This window comes from Medicago sativa, chromosome 7 (assembly GCF_051527215.1).
Source record: "Medicago sativa cultivar Bolivia chromosome 7, Bolivia_mono, whole genome shotgun sequence".
NCBI classification, from domain to species: Eukaryota; Viridiplantae; Streptophyta; class Magnoliopsida; order Fabales; family Fabaceae; genus Medicago; species Medicago sativa.
In genome coordinates this window covers 96122453-96138841 of record NC_140755.1, presented here as the reverse complement: position 1 = coordinate 96138841, position 16389 = coordinate 96122453, and the positions used below count along the sequence as shown (strand labels likewise).

At 32.2% G+C, this 16389-nt stretch overlaps 1 protein-coding gene and 1 long non-coding RNA gene across 4 annotated transcripts; one reads left to right on the top strand and one right to left on the bottom strand.

The window, feature by feature from the left end:
- The first annotated feature begins 3400 nt into the window (after positions 1-3400).
- On the top strand, positions 3401-5125 carry LOC146910723 (uncharacterized). The gene is made up of 2 exons (XR_015018999.1): positions 3401-4336; positions 4871-5125. It is a non-coding gene; the product is annotated as an uncharacterized LOC146910723 (long non-coding RNA).
- A 5844-nt stretch (positions 5126-10969) lies between these two features.
- On the bottom strand, positions 10970-15849 carry LOC146910722 (uncharacterized). Of its 3 annotated transcripts, none has more exons than XM_085724773.1 (4): positions 15788-15849; positions 13856-15189; positions 13517-13666; positions 10970-11485 (listed from the first exon to the last, which is right to left on the bottom strand). In XM_085724773.1, exons 2-4 carry the CDS (start codon positions 15182-15184, stop codon positions 11111-11113), a joined length of 1854 nt encoding a protein of 617 aa, XP_085580899.1. In that variant the 5' UTR covers positions 15185-15189; positions 15788-15849; the 3' UTR covers positions 10970-11110. The 3 variants fall into 3 exon arrangements, with proteins under 3 accessions (XP_085580899.1, XP_085580901.1, XP_085580900.1); XM_085724775.1 differs by lacking the exon at positions 15788-15849 and adding an exon at positions 15422-15780; XM_085724774.1 differs by lacking the exon at positions 15788-15849 and adding an exon at positions 15390-15531.
- Between the last annotated feature and the right edge of the window lie 540 nt (positions 15850-16389).

The following is a 16389-nucleotide window of genomic DNA, read 5'->3' as shown; positions in this document are numbered from 1 at the left end:
GTAACAAAGACGTCTCTGAGGATAACACCTTGTCTAACTCCTTGATCTTGAGCAATATGAGTGATGACACTGAATTCACTCATGGATAGTTTTCAGGTCTTACCCTGTTTTCTCTTGTTTGGTCAATCAAATATTTTCTGTTTCCTTCTCTCGATAATACTGATTTGTTAATATTGGTTTTATTAGATTTTGCCACAGCTGTTGTATTATTTTGGGGTGGATAATGAAGTGAACTCTTTGGATTGGGCTTCAATTGTCGTACATGCATGTGAAGCCTCTTGTGAAGCAAGTTTGCCTTACAAGTATGAATATGTTTGAGTTCAACTTTATTCACCTTCTGCCAACCCAATAGTGTAATTTTAGAGCTCTAAATAAACATATTTTTTCCAGCCTAGGTTGCTGGTATGAGATAGGATTTTCTTCATTTGGTTCAGCCAACAATTTTGGATTATGACAGGTTCTTGTGTAATTTATATGCTTATTTTAGCGTTTGTTGGAAGAAATATTGCCTCCTTAGCATATAGTTTATTGTTTGTTTTTTTAAGGTAGAGAACAAATCTCATGTAATTTTGATAAGAGATTCTTGTACTTTCATTTCACATCTCATGTGGTTGAGAAACAGTCAGTTTTTGTTTTGAAACTTATTTTGTTTGATTGCATTTGCATGGATTAGTTGATAGAAGGGAAAATCTGCAACAGATGAAAATTGTAAGGAACAAATAATTAAATGCAAAAATATTTCTTACACCAAAGGAGAGTAAAATTGAATGTACAAATTGAGTTCGGGTATGATCCATTTGCTTTTCAGCAGATTTTACTCACTTGTATCCATGGATGGACGTGATGTTTGTCCTGCACTTTACATTCTGTTGAGGTTTCTATTCTTGAAGCGGTCTCATAGTTTAGCAAATCTTGAGGTCAAAATTTTATCTATTTTGCTTCCCTTTATAAATTCTCAATTCTCAGAGAATACAAAACCCTATTCTACACTAGATCTAGACTTCATTTTCAAATATAGTGTACAAATTTAGTGGTGCTATTTTAATTCCACATTGATTTTGAAAACTACACCCCTCCAGATTTATCAGTCTAGATGGAGAAAACACAGGGCGACTTTGGTTTTACAAATTGTTGGTGTGGCAAAAGAAACTTCATAATTTTAATATAAAATACAAGGCTAACCGCAAAATAACAAATATGAAAAAAAATAACATCAAAACAAACATATTCCTAAATCTTGAAAATCTATATACTAAACTAAATAAGAAAGTTAATGTCCGTGGAAATTCTGAGGGGCATTTTGGTAATCCTGTAATTTGAGAGAAAGGCATTTTGGTAAAATCAACAGGTATCTTGGTAATATGAGAAAAGAGAGAGAGAAAAACGCGCGTTCTATCTGGAAAGGAAAAAAAAAACGCGATGTCTAAAAAACGCGTTCTCTCTCACCTGCGATCTTCACCGTCGTCGACCTTGCGGTCGCTTCACTAAACGTTCATTTCTTTTTGCTTTAATGGATTCGAAATCATCATCGGTTGCCTTTTCTGTGATTTTTGTTTGGTTGTTTTCTTTATTCACAATTGCATGTCAAGGGTTGTTTTATTTCTGGAAATTTTTTTGGATTTTGATTTGCATGTGTCGGGAAAGCTAATTTGTTGATTATAGGGGTTTGATTCTTTCGTTTTTTGTTGTTGGTTGGTGATTTTGATGCTTTGTTTTCATGATTTTAGGGTTTTTGCATGTTTCTAAAATTAGTGTTTCTGATATCACTATTTTTGTATGTTTGAAGGACCCAATGATGTCAGAATTAAAATGAATGCTGGTGGAATCTGTGGGAGTGATGTTCACTACCTCAAGGTAGATAGTTTTTCTGTTACATCTGATTTCAATATGATAGATTGAAGTTGGTCTAATTATGGAAATGGTGTTGAATTTGTTTTATTTTTGTATTTGATTTGATTTATTTATTGTAAAATTTCCAAAAAAAGATTTTTAGTTTTGATATTGATTTTGTTTTGGATTTGATTTAATTTAGTGGAGATATTGATTTAATTTTTTTTGTTTTGAATTTGTTTGGTTTTGATTTATTTATTGTGAAATTCACCAAGTGTTTGAGTCTGAGTAAAAAGATTTTTAGTTTTGATATTGATTTTGTTTTGGATTTGTGTTGTTGATCTTCTTCTGTTCATTTTTGTGTTTTAATTTTGCTAAATATTTGAAGAATTCCATTTTTGTGTTCTTTATAAGTGTTCTTTATCTTCCTCTACGCCTAAATTTTCAGATTTCTTCATTTAATCCACTTTTTGATGTAATCAGTGACTAGAAGAATAAGGTAGCAGCACACACTTCCGCGATGTAGGTAAGGTTTTATTTCCCTTGGAAAAGAGAATTTGGAGGTTTGTAGCCCATAAAGTATTATATGTATTGAAAGTTTTGGTTAAGCTCATAATTGGGATTGCTTGTGTGTTAATTGGAGCTGTTTTGATTCTATTTTGGTGTTAGATGCAAAAAAGTGAATTTTGAAGTAAAGTAGAAGCTTGGGGTCTGATAGCAACTTGGAGCTTTTGATGGGAATCAACTCAAAACATGTGAGTTCCTATTAGTGTAGTACTACCCTTGAGTTTGGTTTTATGAAATTGAGTGAGATAACATAAAAAAATTAGGTTATTTTGCATGATTAGAAATTCCCCCAAATGAATGCATTGATTTTTTTTTATTGTTATTACTTGATTTTTTATGTTTCTATATGTTTTATGTTGGACTGAAATGACAAGAATTGCTCAAAGTACAAAACTGTATTTTTGGATTGGTTTTGTAGAATTGTACGCACGTATGATGTTTGATGAAATGCTAATACTAACACAGATGGTTTTTTTGGCATAATTGATGACATAGAAAATCGATTGCCTGTTTGGTTATATCATTTGTATAATCTAACAAAATCTTAATATGCATATTTTAAAAACCACATACTTCTAACTAAGCATCACAAGAGATGATGTTCTGGGTGGGGTAGTTTCTATCTTCCATTTAATTTAAAATGTTTCTATTTATGCTTACTATTGCCATTCAATGGTATGCATGAACTCAGAATTTGTTGTGTTCGTCATGACAATTTTGTGTCTTATATTACGCTTCGTGTTGTAGGAAATTTGTCATAGAGACACACCACAAAATTTTGTTGAAGAAACTCTAATTTTATAGTGTTTCTTTCCCTAATGGTATGTGTTTCTTGTTGTTTTATTATATATTTTGAATATTGGTTTGTAAGCATAAGAGGTTTTCTCGCCTGACATTTTCAATTGTAGGGCATTGGAGTTTTTATGCATTTTGTAATCAATTCTTCATTCTGTATAAGCTCACATTATGAAGACGACTACTAAACATCTATATATAGGTAAATGTGATCTCTATTGTGTCATGACTTTATAGTACTGTTGTTAGTTTTGACAATTTGTAGGTTGTGACATTTTTTGTAGCCATCATGAGGTCAAATTTTTGAAGAAGATCAGGAGGTCAATTTTGAGTATATTCTTTTGTAGTTTTTGTGGCTTGGCTATTTTCTATATATTTTCTGCATATAACTATTGGGATTAGGAGGTTAAGGTTCTGTGCACATGAACTTCTAATATGTTCAAGTTTAGTTACCCTTCCTTTTGTGTACCCTTAAAAAGCTTCAAGGACTTATACCATATATTGTTGTGAGTTACAAAATGATAAGTGTATTTAATTAATCTTAAGTCAAGGCACAATTCTTTAATTATCTGATTTAGTTTCTATTCAGAAGGTTTCTCAATAAACTTAACTATGTATGCAGGTTTACCTATACATCACAAAAGAATTTTCTACTGACCTGGTATTCTGCTGACATGATAAAAACAACAATGCTCAAAATTAATTATAGATTTATATACTGGAGTCCAATTTTCATATGCATGACATCCATAAGATTATAGATTATTTTTAGTCTTCGGCCTGTCAAATTGGAGGTTAATGGGGGACCCTTTGCAAGGCCCGTAGGTTTGTTGAGTCTCAACAGATCAAGCTTGTTGTTTCTGAGGTGAAGACTAATAGTGTGGTCTATTTGAGATATGTTCGTGGACCCTCTCCGCAAATCAACATGTGTTAATTGACTCTGATGCTGCTGCTTTTTCACTATAAAGTATTTTGCTTTAGTCTTCCATTCTTATTACTTTAGCTTTTTGTTCTGGTGGATTGAATTTTAGCTGTGATTGATATTCTGTCCATAATATGAATAAATATTGATGATGATATTGCTTTTTTTGGAAAGGACATCTGGAATTTGAAGACATATATGGTTGAATTTGAATTCACATCTGTAAATTAATATGTTTTGCCACTGAGAACCTCAATCCTTTTTATCTAACATCAGGTTTATGGTTGAATTTGAAATCGCATTTGTAAAATGTCTATACTTGAACATTCTTTGTTTTGATCAAGCATATATGAATGTGAAGTTTTCATGTATTTTTCATTGAAGCAATTATATGTGTCATATATGTGTTTGGCGTGACATGTAGAACTGATAACCGCTTTGTTTATATATGCGTGTCATTGATTTCTTCACACCTAAGTAATCCATATATTTCATCCAGTGGACATTTGGTTGCAATTTCGTTACGATGTAGTTTCTTTTTAGTATGCTCTTGGGTTATTTTTACATATAGTTTCATCGCCTGCATATAGGTAAGCACTTTGTATAGACACCATCGGTTTAGATTTATCAAAAGTTGGCCTTATAATAGTTTCATAGCTTTATTTTGTATGCTGGATACCAAGGCAGTAATCCAATTTATCACTCATTGCTCATTCTTCTTTTTTATTCTAAACTATATTTTCACTGCTAATGCAGACAAGTGTGACATTATTTGCTAATTTGCTAGCACAAGGCAAGGCTTCCAACGTGTTTTGCCAAAGAGTATGGTGTGGCCCTTGACGACTATGTAATGTTGCGTGATCCGAAGCGAAACGTCACCGTTGTTCAGGTTGAAAAGAAGAATGGGAAAGTTTACCTTGACAATTTGTAGGTTGTGACATTTTTTTAGCCATCATGAGGTCAAATTTTTGAAGAAGATCATGAGGTCAATTTTGAGTATATTCTTTTGTAGTTTTTGGGTGCGTTTGATGGTCAGGATAGGGAGACAGGATATGATACAATAATCATATCCTGCTTAAATCTCATGTTTGATGCACCAAAGGGATAGGATAAAATAAACCATTTTCCTATCCTATCCTGACTTTCCTTTGTAATTTCTATCCTGAGTATAGGCTGGGTTAGAAATTATCCTGATAGGATTAGAAGATCATTCCTTATTTATTATCCTGATATTTTGCCATTTTTAAAATATTGTCATTTTTAAAATAATGATAGCATGTATTTTCTATTATAATTAATAACATTCCATTTTTATAATATTTAATTAATTATGAGAGCAATTTTTTCATTTAATTATAATGATATCATGTTTGTTATCATGCGCGCATCAAACACATGATAGGATTAATGTTTATCATGTTCTTATCATATCCTATCTCTATCCAGTTTTATATCATATCATGTCTCTATCCTATTCTGACCATCAAACGGGCCCTTTGTGGCTTGGCTATTTTCTATATTTTCATCCATCTCAATTCAAAAAGAATAATATAAAATACAATTAATAAAAATCCAAGGTTTGGATATTAATTGGGTATTTATTACTTAAAATTTAAAAGGAATGAAACCAGCTCAAGTATGGATACAATTGAGAACACGGTGGATGCGTATAAATTAAATTTCAGCATTTAAATTGAGCACAATGAGGAAGGCATAATAAAGGAAAGATGTAAAAGCAATATAAAGAAGGCAAATCAATATGTGAAGCCTAATTTTGATTTCAGTATTGATTTATTGATATAAATAGGCGATTTGTTTAGGACACAATATCTTATATTAATAGTTGCCATTAACTTCTAATGGAATGGCCAGATTCTTTGCAAAACATACATCAATTTTCCTTTTGAAGGATAAGATGAAATTATAATTCATTATAATGTGCGAATCATATATAATGAGATCATTAGATAGGTCCCAAACCGTAGTTTTAAAGAGCAACAATATAAGAGTAGAGTAAAATGAAGTAAAATGAGCTAACATCCGAATCAACCTCAATCCAAAGTAAATATGCAAAATTGAATACCTTTGATTAATTAAATCAAAGGGTTCAGACTCTTCCATCTGAATCACTTGATCTTCTTCCATTTTTCTACTTTCAATCCTAGAGTATAGAGAGCTTAATTTCAGTAAAAATTGCCTGCTTGAGGACTTCAAAAGTTGTGTACCGTAACTAACATCACACGATATATGTGATTGCAATTTTTTGGAGAAGTTAATCATTTTAAAAATATAATAGACTTGGGTTGGGTGATTTAGAAATATCATTATTTGTAATGAGATCAGATAATTACATTTCTTTTTTTGAGTTATCCCCAAATATCTCCTTCTCATGAATCAAGACTTGGTAGAACTTTCATAAATATTTTGGTAAGGATTTATAATGTTTGTGCAATATCCATTAATTTGCTCATTTTTCGTTTGGAACAATTTTTTTACAAGTTACGTTATTCAACCCGTGCAAAGCACGAGTTTGTAATTTTATTTGAGATTTGATAACTTTTTGTAAATCTAACTCCAGATCAATGATAAAAAGTATATTTTGTTAAAAATATCATAGTTACATCATAAATCTAACTCATGTTCCTTGATTTTCTCTCTATAGAAAGGATCTCTTCAACGTTCTTCTGTTCCTTTCTTTCCTCTCCCTCAATTTAGGTTCAATAGAAAGAAAAACATAATAAGATTTTGTCAAATAAAAGAAAGATTATGATAGCTTTGGGAGAGAAATTCCAATTAGTTAAAGTAATTTCGTAGAAGACTAACAAACAATCACAAGCTGATTTGGTTAGGAGTGAAATTATAGTTTAGTTCTACTATTGTTAAATCCAACTTAAATTAACCCTTTTTAAAAAATTCAATCAATTGATAAGAAACGGTTCACGAAAATGGAAAATAGAAAAAACATTCAATTGGGGTATGTATGATTTAGGTGGCCATAGAAATCTTCTAACAAAAGCAGTAAGCATCGCATCGCCATCGCCAGCTAAAGGGTTCTGTACAAGTTGCATTGAGAAGCGTGTGCAGAGGAAAGACGAAGAGATGTGTTTTTTGTTTTAATTGACTACATAGCTATTGATGAAGTAACATGATTAGTTTAGATCCAATGGTTATTATTAAGTCCTCTCATCTCTCATAATAACCACTCCTCTCATTTGAAATGTCATATATATATATATACACTCTCCGGTCACAAATATAAGCAAAAGTTCATGTTTTAGATACATTCAATAAATGATGTATGTTGTCTACAATAAAGACCACATACGTCATTTATTGAATGAATCTAAAACATGGATTTTTGCTTATATTTGTGACCGGAGGGGGTGTGTGTGTGTGTGTGTGTGTGTGTGTGTATATATATATATATATAACGGGGTTAATAATAACCAAAGTGATACATTCTCGAAGAGCCGTATGTTCAAGAGACAATTATCTCATTTGGAAACATATCTGGGTGGCATAAAATATATGACGGGGTTACCCGATATTGTAATAATCGTTGATCAGCAAGAAGAATATACGGCTCTTCGAGAATGTATCACTTTGGGAATTCCAACGATTTGTTTAATCGATACAAATTGTGACCCAGATCTAGCAGATATTTCGATTCCAGCTAATGATGATGCTATAGCTTCAATCCGATTAATTCTTAACAAATTAGTTTTTGCAATTTGTGAGGGTCGTTCTAGCTATATACGAAATTAGTATATTATATTTAATTAATATTAGAAATATTAGATTGGGAACTATAATTTCGGATGATATCTACGTTGTTTATGACATGTGATTAAAAAAAAAAGATGTTATATCGAACTAGAAAATATTTCCGTTTCATTCATTCACATTTAATAATTGACCAAAGTTTATTTGATTTTCCTAACTAAAATTAAATTCGAATATTTCCATAGTAATAATTTGGTCTTTCGAATTGATATACCTTTATATTGTAACAAACTATGCATATCTTTTTCTTTTCAAAAAAACTAAACATATATGTTTCCATAACGCCAACAATGTAACAAATATAATATCATATAATATAAATTCTTATCTTTTTGAAAGACACCAAAAATATAGTATTCTTATACAAAAATATGGCATTAATTAAATTCCAACATTTATAATAGTAAATTTTTTTTAAGAAATCATCGGACTGCTTCATGAGATTGTCAAGACAATACCAATTGGGACTAGCAAGAAATTGTGTACGAACATTGTGTTTAAAGATAAAAGGTATTATTTTCTAATTTGTCAGCATCAGATGATATTGCCTAAGTGTTATATCCTTCAACACAAATAATAACCATCAAACACAACTACTTTAGAATCTATGCTGTATAACTTCTGTTTTGGTTTCGTTTATGGTAAACCTGTCTAGGATTTGATATGTTATGGATCATGCTTTTTTATTTCTATATGCATGTAATGTCTATATTTGGAATCAGTTTACTTTTAAGCGTTAACAAACATGTGTTTGCAAACAAAATTATTCGGAAAAAAAAAAAAAAAAGCAATCCACCTCGTGCGAAGCACAGGTTTGTAGCTAGTTTAGAAATAAAAATTGTTTTTAGGAAATGGAAATAGGAAATGTTTCTGCAAAGCAAATAACCCCTAAAAGAGACAGGGTTTCAAATATCATGATTTTCATCATAAATCCTTTCAAATATTCCCTTATCATCATAACAGAAAACAAAACCAGCCGCAAATAGTTTGAATTTCTTTTTCGTTTTACGGAAACAAGCTGAAGTATATGTATATGGAAAATGGTCATGAGGTAAATTATAAAATATTTGGTGACCGGTTCAATTGTTGCCGCCACCCTTAAAGAGGATGAGCCACAATATTCACGTATCAATTACAAAACTTCACGGGCATGGTTCCCCTACACTACATAGTGCAGTAGTTGTTGCGATCATTAGATTTAGAGAGATAACTTTCTCTCACTTGATTCAACAGTCCTAACACCTGCTGCATCGTGCAACTGTACTACCGAATCACACGGGATACACACATCTCTATAAGGATGAATAACAACATACACCTTCAACTTGTAATCTTACCCAAAAAAACACTATTTCGATGCAACTCTTGCAACTAAAAGTCATATAACAAACCGAGAGCCTCCATCTTGAACAACTAAATTTGGACACAATAGTTTTATTGTCACTATTAAAAGTCTCACAATGAGTATATTAAATTGTTTAACGTGATACTAAAAACTATGAAGTTTTTCCACCTAATAGACTATATATTTTTTTGTTTGGTCTCTTTTTATGCTTAAAAAGTTATCCTAAAACCCTTCGATTATCCTCCTATCCCCACAAACTATTAAAAATACCATAAATTTGTGGAGTTGAAAATGGTTTCAAGTTTACTAGAACCAACTACCATATCGGTAAGTTTTTCTCAAGTTCACCAGAGTTTTAGTCAAGGTTATTTTGCCACCGGTTGCCCATGGTCAATCTGTAGATCAAAACGTTTGAAACATAAAGGTTTGCCACCGGTTTTCCATGGCCAATCTATAGATCAAAACGTTTGACACAGAAAGGTTAAAAGACATGAAGGAATTTCCATGGAATAAAAGTTGTAAAGAGTGGCTAGAACTGAAATTAAAAAGGTTGTCAAAAAGTGAAGCTCATATGAGGTTTACAGTGATGGTTTCATTGAAAATTTTACGACTTTAACCATTTCAAAAATAAGGAGAAGATGATTAAATTGGATCAAGATTAAATTGTTAGCTGTTAAATTGAGTGTTCACTCAAAATAAAGATGGCTATTACTTTTCCCACCCTATTTTTTTTTTTCTTCTGAAAATGCTCTTGGACATTTTCTTTCGGATTTTATAAACCGAAATGAGTTCTTCCCCTTGTTTTAGGGAGAAAAATGAGTTTTTCACCAATTCAGATTCAGTCCTCATATGACAAAAGGTAGGTATGTTGGTTCCTTGGAGGGAAAGAAATCCTTTGACACCTAAAGCACAACAATCAAGGAATAAGCAACATTGATCGGTTCTATGGACAAAAGAGTTTTGTCTGAAGTCATAAGCGCATCGTTCACCAATTTGTTTGCGTCCATCTATTCTTACAACAACTCTAGAGTTCTCGCACACGACTCTCAGATTTCTTGTGTGTATTCAGCCATACACAAGTTGTGTTGTCGATTCAATTCAGCCATGGAAAATATGATGTGAGACGAATATGGTTGTGTATCAAATTGAATTCTCATCCCAACAGGAAGAGTTTCCGAAGAAGTATTGGCAATTTAGCTTTTATTCAATTGCATAGTGTAACGTGGTCCATCCAAATGAGCCAATTGTGCCCATCAAGCAGCTTCCATTTGCGCCCATCGTTTATATTTCGGCGAAAACCCATGCATACTCTACCATGGTGCCAATGATAGCATCAATTTAAGGGTTTGTAATTTTAGAAGAGGACAATTGAACAAATTTAAAGAAGGAAAAACCACATTTAACTGCATAGGGTTCAAGTACAAAAAGGCATAATCAAATGTGGAATGTTATTCCGTGCAAAGAATTAAATGATAAACTCAAAGATGACTGAATAACAAAATAGAGAAGAGAGAATTTCAAAGAGGGAGAAAGTTCCATTCAATCATTGCATGTCTTTCCCTTACGCACAACCTTGCCTATTGCATCATATCAATGTTATTTTCGGTTAGGAATCTTCACTATGATTCCCTTTCCAAACACAAGATTACTTGGATTACCCTCCACATGTATTCTTTTCTCAGAAGACTCTTCCCATCAAGTATATTTCCACACATAACAATGTCTAATACCACAATGATTCTTCATATAAATATAAAAACACCCAAAAGGATAGTTAATATTGTAATATTTCAATTCATAAATAAAGTAAATTATACAATGTGCGAATGGATTTATTACTAATATTAATAGTAAAAAATCATTATACACTACAAAATTATAAGCTGACATTGTTCTTTTACTTCATCTTTAAGCATCTCGTGAATAACATTCTCTCCATGCCAACAACCACCACCACAACAATTAACCCATCTACTAGCACTTATATAATATTTCTCACGAGGATTAGAGTCAGAAGTCCATTTACCAGCTCCCATATAGAACTTGTCATGAGAACTGAAAATCATTTTCTTAAGTGAATTTGCACTCCTCAATAGGTGACTAGCTAACTCAATAACATTTGTGGAGCAAACACAACCACGAAAATCCACATATTCCAAATTATTATGAGAAAACCCCGCATATTCTCTTTTTTGCCTCTTAAATCCAACCATGTGTGAATGTTTCGGATGTAGATTTAAAATCTGAAAATTGAAAAATAACGATCAAAATATTACTAGTATGAAAATTTAAAAATTCAATTAGGCATATAAAACTAATCCAGGACTTTTGATTGAGGTTATGTTTGACAAGGTCAAACTGCACGCGTAAGATACATGTCACAATTTGTGAAACATGACTTTAACTATATTTTTTAAGTAATATATAAATACAAATGTTAATTATATAAGATTTTGTTTTCTTTAAAAAAATTATAAGATTTTGTTTGATTTGTCTTAATGAATATTTTTAAAATATCTAATTTTTATAATTTTTTATCATAGATAATTAAATAAATATAGAGGAATGATAACTTGTGCCCTCAAGCATTTTGTAAATAAACTCATGTGATTAGTTTGGCAGTGGTGGGTTCTAGATAATTTTTTGCATCAGTTCCAAAATAACCTTTATAACAGTGTTTTTCAATCACAACCATTGATTAATTTATAATATATCCAACAGCTGCAATTACTCCTCTCAACATCTCGCACGGGTGCGAGATCTATTCCACTTGCGCACGTTAGACAGGGACCCCTTCTAAACCCATTCTAACTCCCACACTGGGGCAGCACTTGGGTGCCATTAATGGCACCATGACATTGAATCCTGGCCACACAACACATCATGGGGAGCATCTTGGCCATACAACACACATTAATGTCACCTTTGTATGGCTAGGATTTAATGGTACCGTGACATTAATGTCACTGAAGTATTTCCCACTCACACTGTCTTTGAAACGCAAGAAAAAGACGAGAAAGAATCTCACCTTAGCTGGCTACTATTCCAATATCATCAATAATATCACATCCTATATCTTTCTCTCTTCTACACTCACATCACTTTCACGCTTCACTTGCCTCTTCAACTTTTTTCCAACTACAAACCAAAAACCCCAAGTTCCCCTTCAAGTCTGCACACCCTTTACAAACCATAAACCCCAAAATTCCAAGAGATCTAAAATTTGAAAATTACATGGATAGAAAGATCCTCAATGGGGCAATGATTCAGCGTGTTCTTTTCTTTCATTCAATTGCGCTTGTGGCTATCATTTCCATGAAATTTGTGGCTTGAAGAATTATGCATTTAGATTTTTTTGGATAATTTCTAAATTAATAATTGTTAAATCTGATTTAATAACTGTAATTTAAAATATTGTATAAAATAGGTACTATTGAATTAAACAAATTAGTAATGACATGGAAATTAAATGTCCACCTAGGCACTGCCATATCATTAGTGTCAATGCCACTTCACCAAAATTGAGGTGGGGTACTAAAACTCATAAAAAATTGAAATTGGGGCCCAAAAAGCTGTCTTTTTAAATAGGATGACCAAAACTTCTTTTTTTCCAACAATAGGGAGACCAAAAATGCATTTAAGCCTGGTCTTTTTCATGAGATTGGTGTTTTTTCATATGCTACATCAAGTAGCGTCTAACACTTATATATAGCATATAAGCTAAAAGTAGTGTTTGAGATTATAATGTATAAATTTCTCAAATTTATACCCTCATTATCTTAAATATTAGATTTGATTCTTTTACAAAATTGTGTTGAAATTAATCGTGCAGATTTCAAGCAGTTGTAATATGATCCCACCTATGTTACACATTCAAGACTTAAACAACTCACTTTATGAAAGAGTGAAAGTACAAATCTATTTTACGTCATTGTAATTAACTACAAGGGAGTAACTAATTAAGTTAAATTCTAGATTCCTATTTTTATTATACACATAAAAATTTAACAATTAGTTCCGAAAATTAAATAAAAATTTACAATGATGATTTATTAAGCATATTAAGTTATCAACCAAAGATCATTATAAATCATATGATATGATGTTAATCTATCTGCAAAATTGTCTATTTATTTTCTAATTTAAAATAAGTTTTTAATTTATAAATTTCTTGATACGTGAAGACAGGCACGTTGCAAGTATTAAAGACGGAAAATAAACTTCTAGTTTCATTAAAGTTTAAAAAAAAAAAAAAAAGAGTTTGAATAACTCACCGTCAGAGAAAGTTTTTGGAGATGCTTAGAAGCCATTGCAATATCTAAAATCCAAAAGTAGTCCCAGCTAGGTTCATATGCTCCCTCGATAAAAAACTCCAATTGTCTAAGATTTTGAAGTCGAACCAAGACCTTCGTTAATTCCTTTATCTGTTTACAACAGTAATATTTAAAGTGAATAAAAAGCAGCTAGTGATCAAATTAATTAAAAGAAACCTAGGAAGTGTTGCAATGCACTATGCCTTAATTTCAATTTTGGGACCAACCGCTATCCAAGAATGGCAACCTATATAAAAATAATAAAAATCAACTAGCAAACATGGGTTTTGAGTGACTCACCATTAAAGGATTGATGAGCAATGATAAATTCTCGATATGTGGTAATCTTGCAATTGGATTAAAAAGGTGTAGCGCTTTCGCTCTCAAAACAGTTTTGCAGAAAACCTTCAACAACTTGGGAGCCGTAAAAGAAACTATCCTCGTGGTCTGAGCACTATATTCAAAGGATGAGAGATTCAATGCATCAATAGCTATCTCAGAAGGAGAGTCATCCGCCCAACCACAGTCAATTATTTTCAAATGACGCAACTTTGGACTGGTAATTTCTATTGAACCTACGAGCAGGCAGTTCATAAAGGTGACGTCTTCAAGTTGGAGACATTCGGAAAACAAATAAGGCAAGATGTACATGGATAGATTTTCAATTAGTCCATCCAACACAATTGTTGTTACGTTTTTCAATCCAGAAAACCCAACAGGTTCAAAATCACTACCTCTAAAGCTAAACTTGGATAACATAGGAGCCTTGATGTTGATTGGGTGTACTATAAAAGTATCACCATCATTACAAGAATATTCAAAGGATGATAGATTTGATGCAATGATGGTTATAAACTTTTCAATGTAAACCCCGCAGTTAACCTCACAGTTAACAATGTTCAAACGAAGCAATGTTGGACTGTTTATTATCACGCTAGAAGTGAACTGACAATCATCAAGGGTGAAGTCTACAAGATGGCTGCAATTGGAACACAGACTCTGAAGCAGTTTCTGATTCACATCAACTAGATGCAACACAAGAGTTCTCAAATTTTTGAATCCAGAGAAGTCCAAAGGTTCTACTAGGAGGCAGTTTTGTAGGTGCATGTACGTCAGAGAATCATAGTCAGATAAGAGAGTAAGGGGAAATTTGTATGGCGAAATAGAATCAGTGGTATCATTTGTTTCAGATGACAAGAGAAGTTCAATATGTTTGACACCCTTAGCAATTCCTTTGGAGATCAATCTATCAATGGCATCCCCATGTTCATTGCCTAATGGAAATTTTACTCGGATTGAACGGATGATGGCCCCGTTATAATGGAGCATAAATTGATCCAATCTTGTGGCAAATTGAGATTGAAAGTGAAATCTTTGAAAGAGTGGAAGTGTGTTTGGTAAGTCTTGAATTGTGTTATAGTCAAACATGGTATGAAGATCAAAGTCGAGGTCCGTCCTTAATCCCCATTCGTGAATCCATCGTTTGGACAATGCGCTTGTTTTCACCAAATCCTTCAAAGCAAACTTGGAAAAGATATAAGATATAATACAATCAGGCAACTCACTCTCGAGCTTTGTACACCTCTTCATTGCAGGCGACTCACTCTTAAGCTTTTTACACCTCTTCATTGCTACTGCAAACAATAACGAAGACAGTTATTAAAATATATAATATATAGTAAATACTCTTTCCGGTCCTCATTGTAACAAACAATTGATTTTTTAGATTTAATGTATTTCGTTGTAAAATAGACTAATAAATCATCAATTATACAATGAACTTAAAAATCAATTGTTTCTTGTAATAAGAACCGGAAAGTAGAATAGTGACAACCTCAAAAGCACCAAAACCAAGCCGAAAGACACCTCAACACTCAAAACCAACTCCCCAACAGATCTACTGGTACCAGCACATGACGGGATGGGCCTCCCACTCATAAAAGGGGGAAGAGGGCTACCGGATATTATACCTAGAAACCACTTGCTTCCAACTCAGACTAAAAAAAAAATAATCGAAACCAGACAACACTTATAAACCAGTACTGAGTTACCCCTCCACATCGTAAATCCCTAATTACAAATCGAAACCAAAACCCTAAAATTTTTATATAAAAAAAAAAAAAGATGAAAATCACATGATTTTGATTTTACAATAATGCTACAACATAGATAATAAGCATCGCTTGGAGAGCATAAGAGAGATACTTGCGAAAGAAAAGCAGCTTATCGTACCTGTTGTTTGTGACGATGAAACTAAGTAGATAGGGAATTACGATGGGGAATTAGGATTTCTTTTACTTTTATAGGCTTGATCCAAAAAAATAGATAGTACTTTTCCTACTCTATCGCCTTCTCTCACGCCCTATAAAATTTTCAAAAATGCCCTTGTGTATTTCGGATTTTAAAATCCAGATTCATATTTACTATTTCGGATTTTATAATCCGACCAGTTCTTATGTATAATTAGTCTCACATTTCAACAGTTTTGAGTTTTGCTTTTAAAAACAACAAAAAAACTAAGTAAAAAAATAGTAAAAACCTCTCAAATAAAATCATAAAAATATAAAAATAGTACAGAAAAATTCTAAAAATCAAATAAAACTAATGCAAAAAATTTCGGATTTTTCTGAGAATATGAAAAATTAAAAAAATTAAAAATGTGTCTAAACGATGGAATTTTGGATTTTGAGGGGTGGAGTCCCATAAGAAGTTTCTTCTAAGGGAGTCATGGTCCTTGAATTTTTTCTGATTTTCTGGGGAAGTTTCGGAGCAATCCGATCAAGTAGTCCGAAAACACGATTTTTGACTAAGAACAGGTAACAATGACCCAAAAA

Excerpts from the sequence above, each read along its gene's own strand:
- LOC146910722 (XM_085724773.1), bottom strand. The coding sequence starts at position 15,184 with ATGAAGAGGTGTAAAAAGCTTAAGAGTGAGTCGCCTGCAATGAAGAGG. Across the intron at positions 13,667-13,855 it reads TGCTCATCAATCCTTTAATG|ATAAAGGAATTAACGAAGGT; the intron begins GTGAGTCACTCA and ends TGTTGTAAACAG. Across the intron at positions 11,486-13,516 it reads TCCAAAAACTTTCTCTGACG|ATTTTAAATCTACATCCGAA; the intron begins GTGAGTTATTCA and ends TTCAATTTTCAG.